This window comes from Canis lupus, chromosome 19 (assembly GCF_003254725.2).
Source record: "Canis lupus dingo isolate Sandy chromosome 19, ASM325472v2, whole genome shotgun sequence".
Lineage (NCBI taxonomy): Eukaryota > Metazoa > Chordata > Mammalia > Carnivora > Canidae > Canis > Canis lupus.
This window is the reverse complement of record NC_064261.1, coordinates 13,500,910-13,521,655: the sequence shown is the minus strand read 5'-3', so window position 1 is coordinate 13,521,655 and position 20,746 is coordinate 13,500,910. Positions and strand designations below refer to the sequence as shown.

The window sequence follows — 20,746 nt, the reverse complement described above, 5'->3', positions numbered from 1 at the left end:
ACTGGGTGTTATGCTATATGTTGGCAAATTGAACTCCAATAAAACAAACAAATATAAATAAATAAATAAATACATAAATAAATAAAGTTGGCCTTAAAAGAAACAAACAGTCCAATCATGAAATGGGCAAAAGACATGAACAGAAATTTCACCAAAGAAGACATACACATGGCCAACAAGCACATGAGAAAACGCTCCGCATCCCTTGCCATCAGGGAAATACAAATCAAAACCACAATAAGATACCACCTCACACCAGTGAGAATGGTGAAAAATTAACACGACAGGAAACAACAAATGTTGGAGAGGATGTGGAGAAAGAGGGACCCACTTGCACTGTTGGTGGGAATGTGAACTGGTGCAGCCACTCTGGAAAACTGTGTGGAAGTTCCTCAAAGAGTTAAAAATAGATCTGCCCTACGACCCAGCAATTGCACTGCTGGGGATTTACCCCAAAGATACAGATACAGTGAAACGGCAGGACACCTGCACCCCGATGTTTCTAGCAGTAATGTCCACAATAGCCAAACTGTGGAAAGAGCCTCGGTGTCCATCGAAAGATGAGTGAATAAACAAGATATGGTCTATGTATACAATGGAATATTACTCAGCCATTTAAATGACAAATACCCACCATTTACTTTGACATAGATGGAACTGGAGGGTATTATGCTGAGTGAAGTAAGTCAATCAGAGAAGGACAAACATTATATGGCCTCATTCATTTGGGGAATGTAAAAAATAGTGAAAGGGAATAAAGGGGAAAGGAGAGAAAATGAGTGGAAAATATCAGTGAGGGTGATGGAACATGAAAGACTGCTAACTCTGGGAAACAAGGGGTAATGGAAAGGGAGACTGGTGGGGAGGATGGGGTGACAGGCACTGAGGGGGGCACTTGACGGGATGAGCATTGGGTGTTATATGTCAGCAAATCGGACTTAAATAAAAAATAAATAACTAAATAAAGTTGGCCTTAAAAATGGCATCTCTTGTAACAAATGATTAAAAATTAGAGATTATTTATTACTATCTTGATAATCATTTTTTTAAAGATTTATTTATTTATTAGAGAGATTGAGAGACAAAGACAGTGAGCAGGGGTAGGGGCAGAGGGACAGGAAGACAAGCAGACTCCCCTCTGTGCCCGATGTGGGCCTTGATCCCAAGACCCTGAGATCATGACCTGAGCTGAAATCAAGAATCAGACGCTAAGCCACCTAGGTGCCCCTATCTTGATGATAACTTTTAAAGATTTTTGTCTAAAATGGAATTTAATGTGTATAGTTTATCTGCTTTTAAATACTGGCTAGACATTTCCCATCCCCAGCTTTATTGAGGTATGATTGACAAATAAAAATTATATATATTTAGGTTGTACATGATTTTTTTAAAAATACACAGTGTGATGATGTAACATACATATATTGAGTAGATTTTTTCTTGATCAAACATGAATTTATCTTTTGACTTAAAATTTAATCTAATTTTAAAAATAAAAGAGTCATTATACTTTAATGTTTAAATTTGAAACTTATGGATTATTACAGTTAGAATATCCTGTTTTACTCATCTGTATTTTGATAAGATTTTAAACATCAGGACTACTTTGTGGTTATATAACTTATGATAGTGTTCTTATTACATGAAATTAGCTGTATCTAGTGAAAACTTCTTTTAGTCAAGACACACATCGATGCTTCTTTAAAATGAACAAGTTATTTTTGGCCAACTGGCATCTAGACACAATTTCCTTTTTCAAGGAAAATTAATTGAGAAATGGAAGCTACCTTTCAACAACTGGAACATGGCCACATTCTAGATTCTTACCAATCTTCTCTGATGACACCAGGCTGTGAAAATAAAACTATCTTGGTAAAACTGATAGGTAACTTTCTCAGGCTCATAGTCCCAGATCCAGCATGTTGGTAGGTTTTTTTTCTCCTCGGTCTTTATTTTAATGGACTACAAGGAATGCCTAAGAGAAAAATATTTGGATATCACCTCACTTGGAAAAAAAGCTAATCTGGTTGTATGCAGTTCCTCTTACTCCTGAATCTCTTCCTTTACCCTTCCCAGATGAGCTATCAGCATTCATAATACAGTGTTCCTCTTTTTGAAATTATATGATCTTATGAATTTTTGTTTTTCCATGGCATTTCTTTGTTGTCAGTAACTTAGAATACAGTGATTAAGTAAATAAATTTTTGTACAGAGAATTATAAATTTACTCAATAAATATAATATGTGCCAAATATAATATGTGCCAAATTCTGTAGTAATAATATATGCCAAAAACTAGGCGAGGAGCTGGGAATACAAATGTAAATAGAATACATATTCCTAGCCATCAAAGAGCTCATATTCTAGGATGATTTTTAGCTGTATTCAGCATACCTAAATGTCTGTGCATGTACAGACCCTTCTTTGTGAAAACTGCAGCTGACCTTCTCTTGTTGAAAAATTAACACATTGTTTTGTTAAGGTAAAACTGACATTTGAAAATGCATATGCTGTGAAAAAGGAAACAACTCAACCAAGACAGAAAAAGGCACAGTCTAACACAAGTGATTTAGTCAAACTTCTATGGGGAGAAGAAGTTGAAGGTATCCAGCAAAATATCCTAAACACTCCTCACATCGTTATGTATCTCACACTGCAGCTCGACTCAGAAACATCAAAGGAAGAGGTGAGTGCTTTCTCAAAAGTGCAAAGAAAGAGAATAAGACTCTTTTATAGCCTTTCAAGTGAATAACCACTTTTTTCAGTTATTCTTTATTATTTTGTCTTTATTATTTTGATATGTCTCTTACACATAGCAGTCTTCTGACAAGCCTAATTGAATCCATTTATACAGATTATACTGAAATACTGGAATTTGTTTCTACCATCTTCTTTAAAGAATTCTTTTTGAGCTACTTATTCCATAATATTTTTCTTCTCTATCATTGGTTGCTCTATGCTCTATTTTTTTGGTGATTGCTCTTAAAATCTTATATTTGTCTTAGCAGATTCTATACACTACCTTAACTCTTTTTCAAAATAATTCAAGGTCCTTAGTACACCTTATTTCCAACTATTCACTCTTCACATACATGCTATTTTCCTCAGTATTTTAGTGCTATCATTATTTAAAAAGATTTATTTATATACTTTAGAGAGAGAGTGTGCACACACACCAGCAGGGATTAGGGAAGTGGGGCAGATGGAGAGGGAGAGAGAGAATCTTAAGCAGGCTCTACACCCAGCTCAGAGCCCAATGTGGAGCTCAGTCTCAGGACCCTGAGATCATGACCTGAGCTGAAATCAAGAGTCAGATGCTTAACCGACTGAGCCACCCAGATGTCCCATGCTGTTATTCTTTAATTTCAGAAATTGGGGATAATTATACTAGTCCTACTACTATTTATTATTATTCTACTATATACGTTATAAAACATGTAAGTAATACATTATAAAATGCACGGTTTATGCATTATACTTCAAACAAATAAACCTTTAAATTTACATACATTCTACCATTTTCTTTACTCACTATTCTTTCTTCCATTTCAGACTTTCCTTATTTGATCATTTTTCTTCTTCTTAAGACATATTTTAGGCATTTCTTTATAGTGAAAGTCTCTCGATGTTGAATTCTTTTTGTTGTTACTTATCCGATAGTGTTTTTTTCACCTCTTCTTGAAAGGTGCTTTGTAATTCTACATTGCATTGGTCAGAATAGGCCAATTGCTGTAACAACCTTGATGTCTCAGTGGCTTAACATAATAGTTTATTTCTCATTTCAATATAAATGTTCCTGCTCATGTGGCTCAGTGGTTGGAGCCCTTCATCTAGCAGTTCCATGATTTCCAAAGGCTTCAGAATCCTCCATTGGATTGTTTACATCTAGTTCACCAAGGAGAAAAGAGAAAAAGCATCTAATATCCCATGAGACAGTTCTTCAGAGTCCTAGCTTAAACCACTTCTGCCCATGTTCTAGTGCCTAGAACTAGTTATATGAACTTCTCTCAATGCAAGGAGGTAAGAAAATGTAGATTTTCTATGTAGTGAGGAAGAAGATGAAGTTGACACATGGCATTGCTTATTCAGGTAGAAAGTTATTTTCTCTAATCTCTTTGAAGATAGTATTCCTTGGTCTTCTGACTTAAATGATTGTGGTTAAGTCTACCATCAGTCGTTCCTCTATAAGGAATCTTTTATTTTCTTTGTTTGATTTCTTGCTTCTGCTATGTTCAAACTGTTTTTAATCTCTCTATTGTGTTTTCTATTTTAAAAATTTCATTTTGAGGAGTTCCTGAAAAGTCTTTAATCTACATTTCAAATCTGCCATATTCCTGGTCATATTCCATATTGCCTAGTCTCTTGTTGCTTGCTTGTCTTAGTGATTCTATACTTTATTTCTCTAAGTATTTCATACATATTCTGTGTTCTTTTCTATTCTGTATCTGCCCATTCTTCCATCTCTATGTCCTAAGAGGACTCTGATGTGTGGTGGTTTGCCTTCTTGTGTCCTTGATGATCACCTACTAGACTTACTGCTCAATTTTATCTCTGGGAGTCCTATGATCGGAAAGTGGCAAAGAATTCCTCCAGAGAGAATTTGCTTCCTCTGTTTCTGCCACTGACCTAGGGTACTTCAGGCCTCTATAAGAGTCCGGGTTTAACACAGTGGTCCTAGGTTAGCCCCAATACTCAGTGTCCTGGTTGACACTATTGTAGGCATCAACCCTCAAGACATCCCTGCCTCTCTCCTTCTGTCCACCAGTCCCAGCTGAGGGATGGGATTGCAGTTTGTTTGCTTTGCAGCTTGCAAAGCAGTTCCAGGGAAGGGGATTGAAAGGGTATGGAGAAGATGTCCTTAGAAGCCTCTCTACTTCTTACATATCCGGCAGTTCAACAAGTTATGTTCTAGCCATAACTCTATTTGTTTTACAGCATGAGGGTCTCTCAAAGCATTTAGTTTACCATAATGCTTCAAACAGAAGTGAGATCTAAGAAGTTTTTACTAATTTACATTTCTTTGCTCCTGAAGTCCTTGCAGGCTCTATTCTCATTGCCAAAGCCATTTTATCCAAGGCGTGCATTTCCTTGTGTTGCATCTTCGTATAACAAAATTTCATCAATAACTGAAATGGAAAAGAAGGGATTTACTTACATGTATTTTTTGTAATTTTCTGTGTTCTGAAAATATAGGGACTTAAAATTAATTATTCTGAGTTCTTGCATGTATTAATTGTCCTTTATACTTTTAAAACAAGTGAGAAAATTAACTATTTATTCTATAAAACACACAACAAAATTCTGGGATGGTAGCACCCTGAAACTTAATAGGTCATCTTGAAGCAGAATACCGCTGAGACCTTTTGTCATCTTTGCCTTTCTTTCCATGGGAAAATGTGTAGATGTTTCTCAAATGAACAGGTCTCTGTCTGCTGACAGCTCTCTATCAACACTATAATTAGGAGAGGCTTTTTATTCTTACTGTACAGAGTGGGAGCTGCTGCAAATGCATGCTACTAACAAGTACCTAAAAATACAGCTAATTAAATTGATTAGGAACTGTAGAGTATGCCAGGTCCTTAATAGTGAGGCTTTCTGGGCTGGTTGCTGCAGAGGTAGAAAAAAGAGTTATGAGATTTGGAAATTTCAAGAACCTAATCAAAGACTACTATATGGTTATTTGTTTAAAGTGGTGTTTAATATTTGGCTAAATGCAATGTGTATTTTCTAGTCAAGGTTTAAATATGTTAAGTAAGCATGACTGAAGATCTTAACTGATATTTGGCTTAATTTCTAAAGATAAAATTTTTATAACTGTTTTTACCTTAGAAATATTGCAAGAAAATTTGAGTGTTAGGCAGAGTGTATTTGACCAACATATTCTATAGCAATTTGCATGTGCTGAATGTGCTTAATAAGTATTAAAAAAGGTGTGTCCAGTTTATCATTTATATTTGTCCTAATGTAAAAGTTGCCAAGACATGGACACTAAGTCACATAATTATTTCTTGTAAAGAGAGACCAAAACAAGATGTAGAAAACGCTTTAGAGAGAGAACCAAGGAAAAAATGTATTTTAGGAGTTTGGGCTTTCCATAGTAGCTGTATTAATATTTAGGGATATTAAATATTAAATAGCATTACTGGGAGCTACTCCGAATTCTCTATGGTTTCTATTTAGAAATTTTTATATTGCCAGGTTTTAATTTGCCTTGTGAGAAAAACAGCATGTTGTTTTAAGTCATAACAAAAAAGTAAGATACAGACTGATTCATCCTTTTGTATAGAAGTTCTAGCACAATGCACATCCTGATTTTGAAATTTATTTTATTTTGTGAAACTGTTTACTGGGAACATGCTCTTCTTAAAAATAAAAAAAAAATTAAGTTTTTAAAAATTATCTTATAGATCTATTTTTTTCCATAATTTATAATGTGCTTTCTTTTAAAGTTTAAACTCAGATTAATTTGCGGTGGGCAAACACTTTTAAATATAAGACAGATATTTTAACATCATAATACTACTTTCTGTCTGTGCTACTATAATTTTATATACTTAGTTTGTAATTTTAACTGTAGTATTGTCTTGGGTTTAAGTAAAGATTTAATGATGATTTCACCAAAGATGACGAAGATCATCTTTTAAATGTCAATAATGAAAGTAATTAAATTTAAAGACTCTCATAGTTACATGTGGCATCTGTGTAGATATGCTACTAGAGGAGGTACGAAAATTTGTATAATGAAAAATATAAGAGTTTATTGTAAAGGAGATTAAAGTTTAAAACAGTGAAATTACTTGAATTATTCTAACTAATCATTGTCCTACTCAGTATATGTTTTAGTATTATAACCAGCTTTGACAGTCTGTAACTTACTTTCAGACGTAGTGTTTTAAATACATGGTAATGTGTTAAAATTCCAGACATAGTTCCCTCTTTGTGTTTGTTTGGATTAAACTACCTCTGAAGTTGAAAGGATTCATTTTTTTGTTCTTTTCTTTTTTTTTTTATTTTTTTCTTTTTTCTTTTTTTTTTTTTTTTGTTCTTTTCTTAATAGTAGAATCTGAACTTTCCATTACCAAAATAATGGTTGAAAAATATGGGGGGTTGATCATTTGTGTTTGTTTTCATTTAATAGCAGGAAATTCTTTATCATTGTCCAGTATCTGATGCATCTCAGAAACTTAAAAGTGTGAGAGGAATATTTCTTACACTCTGTGACATGTTGGAAAATGTAACTGGGACACAAGTTACTAGGTAAGAATTGATTTTAATTTAACTTTAATTCTATTTCTTGCAAGTTCTGTACCTTGGTTCTGACAAAATACTAAGATAAGTGTCTATTATACAAATATACTTATATCTATCGTATAGATAACTGTACAGCAAATGTGATATCTGCAGGTATTTTGTTTCTCACCCAAGTTATTTCTACCAGTCACCTATATAGAGGTATAGGTTCTCAATACAGCTGTAGATGTGGTGTTTTGGCACACTACATAGCAGAGTTGGACAAATGACCTATAGTTTAGAATTTATTCATGAAGGTGGTATCTCTTGAGCATGGCATTATGTTGAGTCTAGGCTTTTACATAATTTTCTCTTGATTATTAACTTGCTAGGCAATACTTTTTTGATTGGTAAAAATGACTGAACACTGAATTTTTCTTGTAGTTCAAAATAGTCTGTTTACAACTATGACAGAAAAAGATAGAAAACATAAACACTTTAAGAAGAGGAGTCAGAATGCAGTATTACCTGTGCAGGTTCACTCAATGATAAAAAAGCAAGACTTCTGTGAAATAACCTTTGGAAAAACAGAATACACCATATAGTCAGTTATAGAGCCACATATTCCATTCCACATTGATTTGTTAAGCCCTGACTTTGAAATGCCACATTTAAGTTATGGGAGGAGAGTGCTCAAAACTTTTGAGTTTTTTGTTGTTTGTTTGTTTTTTAATAAAATCTAGGGATTACAACCCATTTTTCTTTCTTAACTCAACAATTTTGGGCTTTACAAAAAACATTTATCTCAGATTTTAAGAGCCCCACAATACATAAAATATAAAGTTGGATTTTTTAAGGCTTTAACTTTTACCGTCTTCTGATAAAAATGACACTTCTGTGATTTTAAAAGATAAGATCTGCAATACAGTAGAAAGAATTTCCTTGTTTTCCTAAATAAAAGTTATATTTAATCATAGGGCTCATTTTTAAGACTTCAGTAACTGAGGCTACATTTAGTGTCTAAATTTGCATTCAAAAAAACATTTTAAGTGAAATCTTATGATACTTTTTTTTTCTAACTTTAGCTCCATCTACATCATTGCAAATGGCAAGATTTTTATTTTTTATGGCTGAGTAATATTCCATTTATATACACACACCCCACACACACATCTTTTCTATCCATTCATCAGTCAATGGACATTGGGCACTTTTCATAATTTAGCTATTGTAGATAATGCTGCTATAAACATCACGGTATATGTATCATTTTTGAATTTGTGGTTTTGTATTCTTTGGGTAAATACCTAGTAGTAATTGCTGGATCATAGAGTAGTTCTATTTTTAACTTTTTGTGGAACTTCTATACTGTTTCCCAGTGTATCTGCACCAGTTTGCATTCCCAACAGTGCAAGAAGTTTCCCTTTTCTCCACCAAGCACCTATTGTTTCTTCTATTGTTGATTTTACCATTCTGACAGGGGTGAGGGGATACCTCATTGTAGTATTGATTTGGATTTCCCTGATGGTAATTGATGTTGAGCATCTTTTCATGTGTCTGTTGCCATCTGGATGTCTTCTTTGGGAAAATGTCTATTCATGTCTTTTGCCCATTTTTTTTTTTTTTTTTTTTTTTTTTTTTTTTTTTTTTTTTTTTTTGCCCATTTTTTAATTGGATTATTCATTTTGGGGGCATTCAATTTTATAAGCTCCTTATGGATTTTGAATAGTAATCCTTTTTCAGATATATCATTTGCAAATATCTTCTCCCATTCTTCCATAGGTTGCCTTTTAGTTTTATTGATGGTTTCCTTTGCAGCTTTTTATTTTGATGATATCCCTCCCAATAGTTTATTTTTACTTTTGTTTCCCTTGCTAAGGAGACCTATCTAGAAAAATATTTCTACAACTGGTGTCAAGGGAGTTACTGCTTATATTTTTTCCTACTTTTATGATTTCAGGTCTCACATTTAGGTCTTTTTTTTTTTTTTAATATTTTATTTATTTATTCATGAGAAACATAGAGAGAGGGGCAGAGACATAGGCCAAGGGAGAAGCAGGCTAGGCTCCCTGCAGGGACCCTGATGCAGGACTCAATCCCAGGACCCCAGGATTATGACCTGAGCCAAAGTCACTCAGCCACTGAGCCATCCAGGTGCCCCTCACATTTAGGTCTTTAATCCAGTTTGAGTCTATTTTTGTGAATAGTGTAAGGAAGTGGTCCAGTTTCATTCTTTTGCATGTAGCTGACCAGTTTTCCCAATACCATTTGTTGAAGACACTATCTTTTTCCCTTTGGATATTCTTTCCTCTTTGTTAAAGATTAACTGACCATATAGGTGCGGGTTCATTTCTGCATTTTCTGTTCTGTTCCACTGATCTATATGTCTGTTTTTTTGGCAGTACCAAACTGTTTTGATCACTACAGCTTTGTAATAGAACTTGAAGTCCAGAATTGTGATGCCTCCTGCTTTGCTTTTCTTTTTCAAGATTGTTTTCATTATTTAGGATCTTTTGTGGTTCATAAAAATTTTAGGATTGATAGTTCTAGCTCTGTGAAAAATGCTGTGGTATTTTGATAGGGATTGCATTAAATGTATCGATTGTAGTATAGACATTTTAACAATATTTGTTCTTTCCATCCATGAGCATGAAATGTCTTCCCATTTCTTTGTGATGTCTTCAGTTGCTTTCATCAGTGCTTTGTAGTTTTCATAGTACAGGTCTTTTACATCTTTGGTTAGTTTTATTCCTAGGTATCTTATGGGTTTTGGTGCAATTGTAAATGGGATTGATTCCTTAATTTCTTCTGCTGCTGCTTCATTATTGGTGTAGAGAAATGCAACATATTTCTGTATGTTGATTTTGTATTCTGCTGATACACTGAATTAGTATATCAGTTGAAGCAGTTTTTTGGTGGAGTTTTTTGGTGGAATTTTTTGGGTTTTCTATACAGAGTTTGATATCATCTGCAAATAGTGAGTTTTACTTCCTCCTTGTTGATTTGGATGCCGTTTATTTCTTTTCGTTGTGTAATCGCTGAGGCTTGGACTTCCAGTACTATGTTAAATAACAGTGGTGAGAGTGGACATCCCTGTCTTGTTCCTGGTAGTAGAAGAAAAGCTCTGTTTTCCCCTTTGAGGATGATAATTAGCTGGGTTTTTTCTTATATATGGCCTTTATGATAATTGAGGTATAGTCTCCCTAAACCTACTTTGTTGAGGATTTTTATCATGAGTGAATATAATACTTTGTCAAATGCTTTTTCTGCATCTACTGAAATGATATGGTTCTTATCCTTTCTTTTATTAATGTATGTATCAATCACATTGATTGATTTGCAAATATTGAACCACCCTGGCAACCCAGGAATAAATCCACCACTTAATCGTGGTGAATGCTTTTTTAAAGTGTATTGTTGGATTTGGTTTCCTAGTAGTTTATTGAGAATTTTTGCATTTATACTTATCAGAGATATTGGCCTGTATTTCTCTTTTTTAGTGTAGTCTTTATCTTTGCAATGACATGGATGGTGCTAGAGAGTATTATGCTAAGCAAAATAAGTCAGAGAAAGACAAATACCAAGTGACTTCACTCACTTGTGAAATTTAAGAAACAAGCGAGCAAAGGGAAGATAAAATGAGAGAGAAAAGCAAAGAAACAAACTCTTAACTACAGAGAACAGACTGCTGGTTACCAGGAGGGACATAGTAGGGAGGGGGTGGGCTAACTAGGAGATGGGGATCAAGCAGTGCACATGTTATCTTGAGCTCTGCGCAATATATGGAAGTATTGAATCCCTATATTGTACACCTGACACTAATATTACAGTGTATATTAAATAATTGGAATTTAAATAAAAATCTAACATCTAAAAAAAATAGTGATGGTAATGCCTGTAGAGGATTAGATTAAAAGAATCATAATGTCTAGCAAATAGTATGCATTTGACTATAATAAAAATAACAGTAATAGTAAATAATAATACATTTTAGCATTAAAGGAAATCATATAAATTAATGATGTGGGAAAAAACATGTTACTGACCTCCTTTTGTTTTTTTAAACAGCTTTATTGAGATATAGTTCATTTATCTTACAGTTTGCCCATTTAAAGTGCATGAGTTGGTGATTGTATATTTGCAGATTTGTGCAACCAGCATGAGAGTCAATTTTAGAATATTTTCATGCCATAAAAACAAAACAAAACACCTGTACTGGACATTTCATGTGAATGAAATCATAATATGTGGTTACTTGTGATGCTTCTCAGTATAATGTTTTCAAGGTGCAGGCCTCCATTTTAATCTTTTTGGAAATAAAATTTGTTTTAAGTTTCTCCATGTGGATTTGATTTATTTCTTTTTACTTTAAAGGGTAGATGTTATTTGATATTTAGGTCTTGTTATTAATGATAAGATATTGATTAAACATGTGGGAAACAGTAAAAATAGGTAGAAAATTTTTTTTGAAACAATAAATATGAAAATGACTCCTTAGCAATATGTGTGTCTTATTGTACACACTATTTTAAATCTATAGTGATATTAATATCTGACTATACAAAGAATCTAATATTTGTCAAAAAGCATATATATATTTAAGCTTTATTAGGGCAAAAATAATATTCCTTTTGAAAAAAAGTCTATTTAGCAATTCATGTTTAAAATCTACACACTGATCTATTGCAGTATAAAAGGTACATTATATCCTAAGGACTCAACAAATAAAACCTAATACATGTATTCTCATTTAAAGAAATAAAACACTGAATATGTGTTTATTTTCTTTTCTTCCCACCACCTACCCACACTACAGGATGGAATCATTATGCTCTCTATGTTTTCATAGTTCATTATTATATCTCTTTAAAGAACATATTTAATTTGTTTTCCAACTTGATTAAAGTACAGTAAATTGCATATATGTAAAATATACAATCTGATGAGTTTTGACAGAGATGTATAGACCCTGAAACCATCATCACAATGAATATATACATTATTCTAAAAGTTTCCTTGAGAGAGATGCCTGGGTGGCTCAGCGGTTGAGCTTCTGCCTTCGGCTCAAGGCATGATTCCAGGGTCCGGGATCGAGTTCTGCATCGGGCTCCTTGCAGGAGAGCCTGCTTCTTTCTCTCTCTGCCTATGTCTCTGTGTCTCTCTCACTCTCTCTGTATCTCTCATGAATAAATAAATAAAACTTTTTTAAAAAAAAGTTCCCTTGAGAACGTGTTTAAATCTGACTTACATTTTAGTTACTTGTTTATTTATGTGTCCTGTATTGAATTATTATCTTGTGAGCCGAGACCGTGTCTTCCTTTCTTTGTAGTTTCTCTTAATAAATCATGTTCATAAATAAGCAGTGAGAAAATATTTGTTAAATTGGCATACTAGGATCCCTGGGTGGCTCAGCGGTTTAGCACCTGCCTTCGGCCCAGGATGTGATCCTGGAGTCCCAGGATCGAGTCCCACGTCGGGCTCCCTGCATGGAGCCTGCTTCTCCCTCTGCCTGTCTCTCTCTCTCTCTCTCTCTCTCTCTCTCTTTCTTTGTGTGTGTGTGTCCCTCATTAATAAATAAATAAAATCTTAAAAAAAATTGGCCTACTATTGGAAACTTTCTTTTGAGAAAAATAGCATACAATCACCTAATGTTAGTGAAAGAATTTCAGTACTTATTACTGTAATAGGTCTACTTTTGTTTGACCTAGAGCTTTTTGTAGGTTTTAAAAAAATATTTCAGGGTATATTTTTGTTGTTATATAATTACTTGTCTTTTCTATGTGGCAGTTAGGTATATGCCAAGAAATTTGCTTCATTAAGCATGCAGTTCTTAAATCAAACCATGTGTAATCTTTTATGAGTGACTGTTTATAATTTTATGACATTTAAAGATATTCTAACTTTACTTTCACTCTATTTTTTCTTAGCTCATCCCTTCTTTTAAATGGGAGACAAATCCATGTGGCTTATTGGAAAGAATCTGACAAGTTGTTGTTAATTGGCCTGCCTGCTGAAGAGTAAGTTGAGATCTTTTTTTTTTTGACCTTAAAATGATTTCTAAAATACTGCTAACAAAGTCTGTTTCATTAAAATTATGCCATTTTTGTCAAAAACAAACTCCTTCAAACAGTTTTACCATTTAAAGATTTGTTGCACCAGTGCGGTAGCTACCGTGTTAATTTAGAATTAAGAATACAGAGAAGGGGCACTAAGGTGGCTCAGTTGGTTAAGTGTCCAACTCTTGATTTCGGCTCAGGTCATGAATTCAGGGTCCTGGGATCAGGCCATGCATCAGGTTGTGTGCTGAGCATGGAGCCTGCTTGAAATTTTCTCTTCCTCTGCCATTTATTCTACTTGCTTGCTCTCATTCTCTCTCAAAATAATTAGTTCATTAAAAACAGAAAAGTGGTGGGAACAATTAGTAAGGCAGGGCTTTTAATACATTTCCTTCTGAGATTTGGCCAGTAGAGAGGTGGCTGAGAGAAGACCTCCTCTGCTCAAACTTTTGACAAGATTGTGATTTGGATTTTATGTGTTCACAGTTTTTTACTGTTGGGAATTTTGGAGAACTAAAGGTCAAGCAGAAAGGTATTTGGCCCTGATATTCAGCACCTTTGGCAAAATACATTTGACCCTTGAACAATATGGGTTCGAATTGCATTGATCCACTTATATGTGGGGTTTTTTCAATAAATATATTGAAAGATTTTTTTGGAGATTTGTAACAGTATGAAAAAACTTAAAGATGAACTGTGTAGCCTAGTAATATTGAAAAAATTGTGAAAAAGGTATAATATCATGAATGCATAAAATATATGTAGATACTAGCCTTTTTTATTATCATTACTACCGTACAATATACATAAGTCTTATTATTAAAAGTTAACATTTATCAAAACTTACTCATACAAACACTTAGATGGAGCAGTTCACAGTTGAGAGAAATGTGAACAAATGTAAAGATGCAGTATTAAATCATAACTGCATAAAATTAACTATATTGCATACTGCTGTAATAATTTTACAGCCACCTCCTATTGCTATCACAGTGAGCTCAAGTCTTAATGATTATCTGCTTGCAACTCTCTGTGACACTGATCATCTCCATGTGACCAGTTGGTCTTTCCAGTAAATTGTATATTACAGTAAAAAAAGTGATTTCTCACAGTTCTTGCATATTTTTCATTGTGTTTAGTGTTAGTGCAATAATGTAAACCTTGAATAACACCATGAGACTCATATGAAGTGCTAGTAGTAATGCTAGAAGTGCTTCCAAGAAGCAGAGAAAAGTTATGACATTACACAAAGTCAAATTACTTGATATATACTGTAGATGGAGGTCTGCAACTGCAGTTGCCCACCATTTCAAGATAAATAAATCCAGCATGTGGGCCATTGTGAAAAAGAAAAGGAAATTCGTGAAACTGTCATTGTAGTTATGCCAGCAGGTGCAAAACACTGCACTTTTTGTGATATATCTTTTTATCTTGTATTGAAGATGCAGCTTTTATGTAGGCATAGGATTGCTATAAGAAAAGCATACCTGGGGATCCCTGGGTGGCGCAGTGGTTTGGCGCCTGCCTTTGGCCCAGGGCGCGATCCTGGAGACCCGGGATTGAATCCTACGTCGGGCTCCCGGTGCATGGAGCCTGCTTCTCCCTCTGCCTGTGTCTCTGCCTCTCTCTCTCTCTCTCTCTCTCTCTCTCTCTGTGTGACTATCATAAATAAAGAAAAAAAAATTAAAAAAAGAAAAGAAAAGCATACCTATAGACTCTAATATGATTTGAGAAAAAAAGTCATTATATGACAACTTAAGGCAAAAATAAGGTGAAGGATCCAAAGTGGAAGACTTTAATGCCAGCAAAGGACAGCTTGACAATTTTACAAGGAGGTTTAGTTTAAAAAATGTCAAGACAGCAGGAGAAGCAGGTTCTGCTGATAAGAGACAACAGATGAGTTCCCAGATGCCATTAAGAAAACCAGTAAGAGAAAGGATATCTGCCTCAAGGTTTTTAATACCAACAAAAGTGTCCTATTCTGGGGGGGGGGGGGGGGGAATATTGGTTGGATAGGACATTAGTAAAGAAGAAAAGTGAGCACCAAGATATAAGGCAGGAAGGAATAGGCTAACTGCTGTTTTGTGCAAATACAGTCAAATCAGGACTTTAAAATCAGGACTGCCCTTATCTATAAAGTTCCTAAACCTCAAACCTTGAAGGAAAAAGATAAAAACCAGCTGCCAGTCTTTTGGTTGTATAGCAAGAAAACCTGGACAGTGAGAACCTTTTTTCTGGAGTGGTTCCATTGAAACTTTGTCCCTAAGGTCAGGAAATACTTTGCCTTTGAAAATTCTTTTGATATTGGACAATGACCCTGGCCACCCAGAACCCCATGAGTTCAACACCAAAGATGTTAATATATTTGCCCCCAAACACAACATCTCCAATTCAGCCTCTAGGGCTCCTTACACACGGTACTCTATGGAAAGGATTGTCAATGCTATGGAAGAGAACCTCACTGGAGAGAACATCATGAAAGTCTGGAAGGATTACACCATTGAAGATGCTATTGTTGTTACAGAAAAGGCCATGAAAGCCATCAAGCCCGAAACAATAAATTCCTGCTGGAGAAGATACTGTGCATGACTTCACAGGATTTCTGACAGAGCCAATCAAGGAAATCATGAAAGAGATTGTGGATATGGCAAAAAGGTGGCAGGCCAGGAGAGGTGAAGGGTTTCAAGATAGAGATCTTAGAGAAATTCAATAGCTAATAGAGGGATCCCACACCAGAGGAATGAATAAAAGATGACTTGATGGATGGAAATGAGTACTTCTGAACCAGTGCTAGATGCTGAGGGAGAAGACATAAAAGAAGCAGTGCCAGAAAACAAATGGATACTAGACAATCTGGCAGAAGGGTTCTGATTTTTCAGGACTGCTTTTGACTTCTTTTATGACATGGACCCTTCTATGATATGAGCATGGATAATAAAGCAAATGGTTTAAGAAGGCTTGATATCATACAGAGATGTTTTCAGAGAAATGAAAAAGCAGAGAAATTACCACATATTTCTGTAAAGTTACACTGAGTGTGCCTGCCCATCCTTCCTATCCTTTCATCTCCACATCTTGCCTCTTCCACTCCTGAAACCACAAGACCAACCCCTCCTCCTCCTCAGCCTACTCCATATTAAGATGATGAGAATGAAGATCTTTATGATGACCCACTTTCACTTAATGAATAACAAGTAATCATCATACATATAGCTGATAAACGTATCTATTATACATATATGTGTCTTCATGTGAAAATCTAATAATTGTACAGCAAGAACTGTGTCATCATCATCATCATCATCTAAGTAGACATCCTGTAGACCACCATGTATAAGACTCTGGTGGAAGGGAATAATCTATCCTTAGGGTGATTGATATTTAATATAAAATTAATAATGTGTTAGTTTTCTTACTGTTTTATAACTTTGCTTTCAAAAAATTACATGACCAAATAGTATGCCTCTCTTTCTTATAATGGGGGAAAACTGCATATCAATCTATCATCATAGGTAAGTGACGTTTTTTTAAAAAATGTAAGCATTTCCAGTACTGTATTATGAATATAATATGGTATACCCCAAAAATGTTATAATGATTCGTTCTCTAGTGTATGAGTTAGGCTGTCATGAAGCAACACTGTCAATTACACTAGGCTACCATAAAGTAATCATATTGCTCCTGCTTCATTATTAATGCACGAATTGTATGTAAATAAATATGAATTTGTTTTTAATATCTTTTCATTTTGAACATCTAGTGTTAGTAATACATGTAACATCTATGTTTTTTTTATATTATATAAGACAGTATTGACATAGGAACTAGCAAATAGATGATTCATCTTAAACAGATGATACAAACATATGGCATTTCTCTTATAATTTTCTTAATAATGTTTTCTCTAGCTTGCTTTATTGTAAGAATACAGTATATAATACATATGACATACAACATATGTGGTAATCAACTGTTTATGTTGTCAATAAGGCATCCAGTCAATAGTAGGCTATTAGTACTTAAGTTTGGGAGGAGTTAAAAAGTTATACTTGGATTTTCAACTGCCTGGGGTGTTGGCACCCCAACCCCTGCACTATTCAAGGGTCAGCTGTAACAAATATTTAACTTTAAAGTGATTTCTCAGGGCGCATAGGTGGTTCAGTCAGTCAAGCATCTGCCTTTGGCTCAGGTCATGATCCCAGGGACCTGGGATCGAACCCCGCATCGAGCTTTCTGCTCAGTGGGGGTCTGCTTCTTTCCCCTTCTCTGTGCTCACTCTCTTTCTTTCTCTCTCAAGTAAATAAAAAAATATTTTTAAAAAATTGAGTAACTTCTCTAATGTTTTGTCTTAATTATCATGTTCTCCTTTTTAACTTTTTGCATGTATTTTGAAATATATCTTATTTTTATAGTTCAAGGCAAGAACTGGGTTGGCATTTATGATGAGCAGACCATGAACCCAAGGACTGCATTAGGTACTTTACATTCATTAATCTCATTTAATCTTTAAAATCGGCTCCAGATGTACTTCATGATCTCTGGCCCCATTTTATAAATAAGGAAAGTAAAACCAAGAGAAGATTAAATAACTTGCCAAAGGTCACATTACTTGGAAGAAACAGAATTGGAAATTGAAGGAGAGTCTGAATTCTTTCTACTACATTACTTCCCTAATGTCACAAGACACTAAAAGCTGAGGAAAAATGGAATAAGAATATGGAGAACAGCCCCAAGGAGAAGGATTTAACTCATGTTAGACTAGGCTTATGTCCCTATTCAATGGTATTTTAAAACTTGGAATTTAGACTCTTCCTTGCTTTATTATTATTTTTTTAAGATTTTATTTATTTATTCATGATAGACATAGAGAGAGAGAGAGGCAGAGACACAGGCAGAGGGAGAAGCAGGCTCCATGCAGGGAGCCCGATGCGGAACTCGATCCTGAGACTCCACGGTCGCGCCCTGGGCCAAAGGCAGGCACTAAACCGCCAAGCCACCCAGGAATCCCCTCTTCCTTGCTTTAAAAAAATTTTTGGCAACTTCTGTTAAGCTATAAACACATTTTAGTGTTAACCTTTTGGTCCATAGAATCATCATATATCGTCTACCAAATAATAATCAAATATCAAAATAAACACTATAGTATGTGGATGACACAATTTTAGAGAATACCAATTTAGACAACTTTTCTTTTGGTGTTACTTTAAGTTTCCCAAGAAAGAATAAAGTAGACCTCAAAAAATGCATTATACAGCCAATCTGAACATGAATATGAATATTTTCTATTATTAACATTGTTAACCAGATTTCTTTCATTATATAGCAGTGTATTAGTTATCTATTACTGGATAACAATTTATATCAAACTTAGGGACTTTTGTAGACATTTATTATCTCATAAGTATTTTTGTGAGTCAGGAATTCATGAGCAACTTAGCTGGGTGATTCTGGCTCAGGATCTGTCTTAAGGTTGCTGTCAAAATGTTGGCCAAGGATACAGTTATCTGAAGACTTAACTGGAGCTAGAGTATCTGTTTCCAGGATGATTTACACAGATGGCCATTTTTGGGAGTCCTTAATTTCTTGCCACATGGTTCTCTCCATAGAGCTGCTTGAGTGTCCTCACAAAGTGTCATCTAACTTCCCCCAAAGCAAGTGATAAAGAAATAGATTTCTTCAAAATAGAGAAAGAGAGGAACCTTAGTCTTAGAATGATTCAGTCATTTTCACCATATACTATTTATTAGAAGTGAGTCACTAAGTGCAGCGCACACTCAGAGAGAGGGTAATTAAACTCTACCTCTTGAGAGGAAGAGTGCTGAACAATTTGTGGACATGTTTTTATACCAGGGACAGGAACTCCTAAGGCGGCTACAATGAAAAAATATCAAAACAATTGTGTTTTAAAGGTATCTAATTCTCTTTTAAAGGAAGAGATATGATTGATCATGAATGCATGGTTCAAAGGTTTTTTTAAATTTTGTTTCCACGCTCATCTTTATTATGTTTTTCCTTCTATTGCCTTTGGGCTTTGTTGCTTTTTTAGCTCCTTTAGGGTAACGTTAGATTTCCTTGATACTTTTTAAAATTTGTTGGCGTAGGCCTGTATTACTATATAAACTTCCCTCTTCGAACAGCTTTCACTGCATCCCCAAGATTTTGGACCACTGTGTTTTCATTTTCATTTCTCCAAGTATTTCCTGTGTGGTTCAAATGTTTAATGTGAAGAATAATGATGCTATGACATATTACGGCATGGTGTCTCTCTTTAACCAACTAATTTGTATTTTTCTGTCTAAAAAGAGACTCTTATGAACCCTGCTAGGGTACTGCCTTATGCCAGTGAGTTGGATTATGAAAAACTTGAGTTGTTTTGAAATATAGGTTTACAAGAATTGGAGAACACCCATTATGAGTTACTTTAGGTTGTAATACTGGGGTAAAACATTTGTCTTTCCACTTTTATAGTTGCCCAAAAGGTAGAAGAAAGAAAACAGTTAATGCAGTGGTGAGCTAAAATATAGTGTAGACAGGGAAAAGAAAGGCCCAGCTAAGGAACTGAGCAGAGAGGCTGCTCAGCCACATTCTGAATTCTGATGCTACCAGCCGAATTAATTATGCAGATAGAGACAGTTTCCAGGAGGTGCTTTACTCTGAAGCTAAAAACAGGCTATCACAGCTGTGCTCCAGATCAAAGTTGTGCCACATAGGGGATACTCTAGCCAATTTTCCAATCTTTATTACTGGGTGGTGCGCATAGAGGGTGTCCTTAAATATTAGTTATTCCTATCCTGGAGAACTTGGCTTATAAATTGGAATGAATTTGAAGATCTCCTTTATTCCACCCTGTACCAACTTTTTTCCTCATTCCATCTTGTTTCACATAACCATGAAAGATAGGAATTATTCTCCTAATTCATTCAAACTGAGAAATAGAGTGTTAAGAGATCATGTGCAAGCACCTCCTCACTGTCAGTTGACAGGTCTTTGTACCTCCAATCCTGTGCATGTGGTTTGTGATTGAAGTGGCCACCCTGGGATTTTTTTTCTCATTTGTCTTAATACCACGTCTGTGCATCCCCCTCTTTGCCACTATGCCTTTTACAAGCAAAATGAGAAGAGTGCTACACCACAGAAAAACCAGATTGGGAGTATAACCCAGGGACATGTGTTTTTGGAGTAGGGATTGTCTTCCTATGATGGCTGCAGTGAATAATGGGAACCCAACCTGGAAATCCTTGTGAGATAGTAGAAGAGAATAACTTCAGAGCTAAGAAGATGGTTGCCCACAGGAGGTTCTACTCCCTTTGTGTCCTTGCACAAGTTACTTAATTTTTTAGACCTCCACTTACCCATTATATAATAGGCATAATAAGACCTACTCTGTAGAAATTTTATCAGGCTCCATTGAAAACAATGTTAAGTCCATTTATTTCTTTCCTTTCTCTATTTCACTTAGA

The 20,746-nt window shown here is 34.9% G+C and overlaps 1 protein-coding gene across 4 annotated transcripts in view; it reads left to right on the top strand.

The window, feature by feature from the left end:
* INTU (inturned planar cell polarity protein) overlaps positions 1-20,746 on the top strand; it is an 83,339-nt gene that overhangs the window by 36,778 nt on the left and 25,815 nt on the right. For 3 of the 4 annotated variants that reach the window (XM_025420562.3, XM_025420560.3, XM_025420563.3), the window contains exons 4-6: positions 2,483-2,686; positions 7,139-7,257; positions 13,158-13,247. In XM_025420562.3, coding sequence (XP_025276347.1) covers positions 2,483-2,686; positions 7,139-7,257; positions 13,158-13,247 — 413 coding nt within the window. The remainder of the gene's footprint in view (positions 1-2,482; positions 2,687-7,138; positions 7,258-13,157; positions 13,248-20,746) is intronic. The other variant, XM_025420561.3, reaches the window with a different exon arrangement.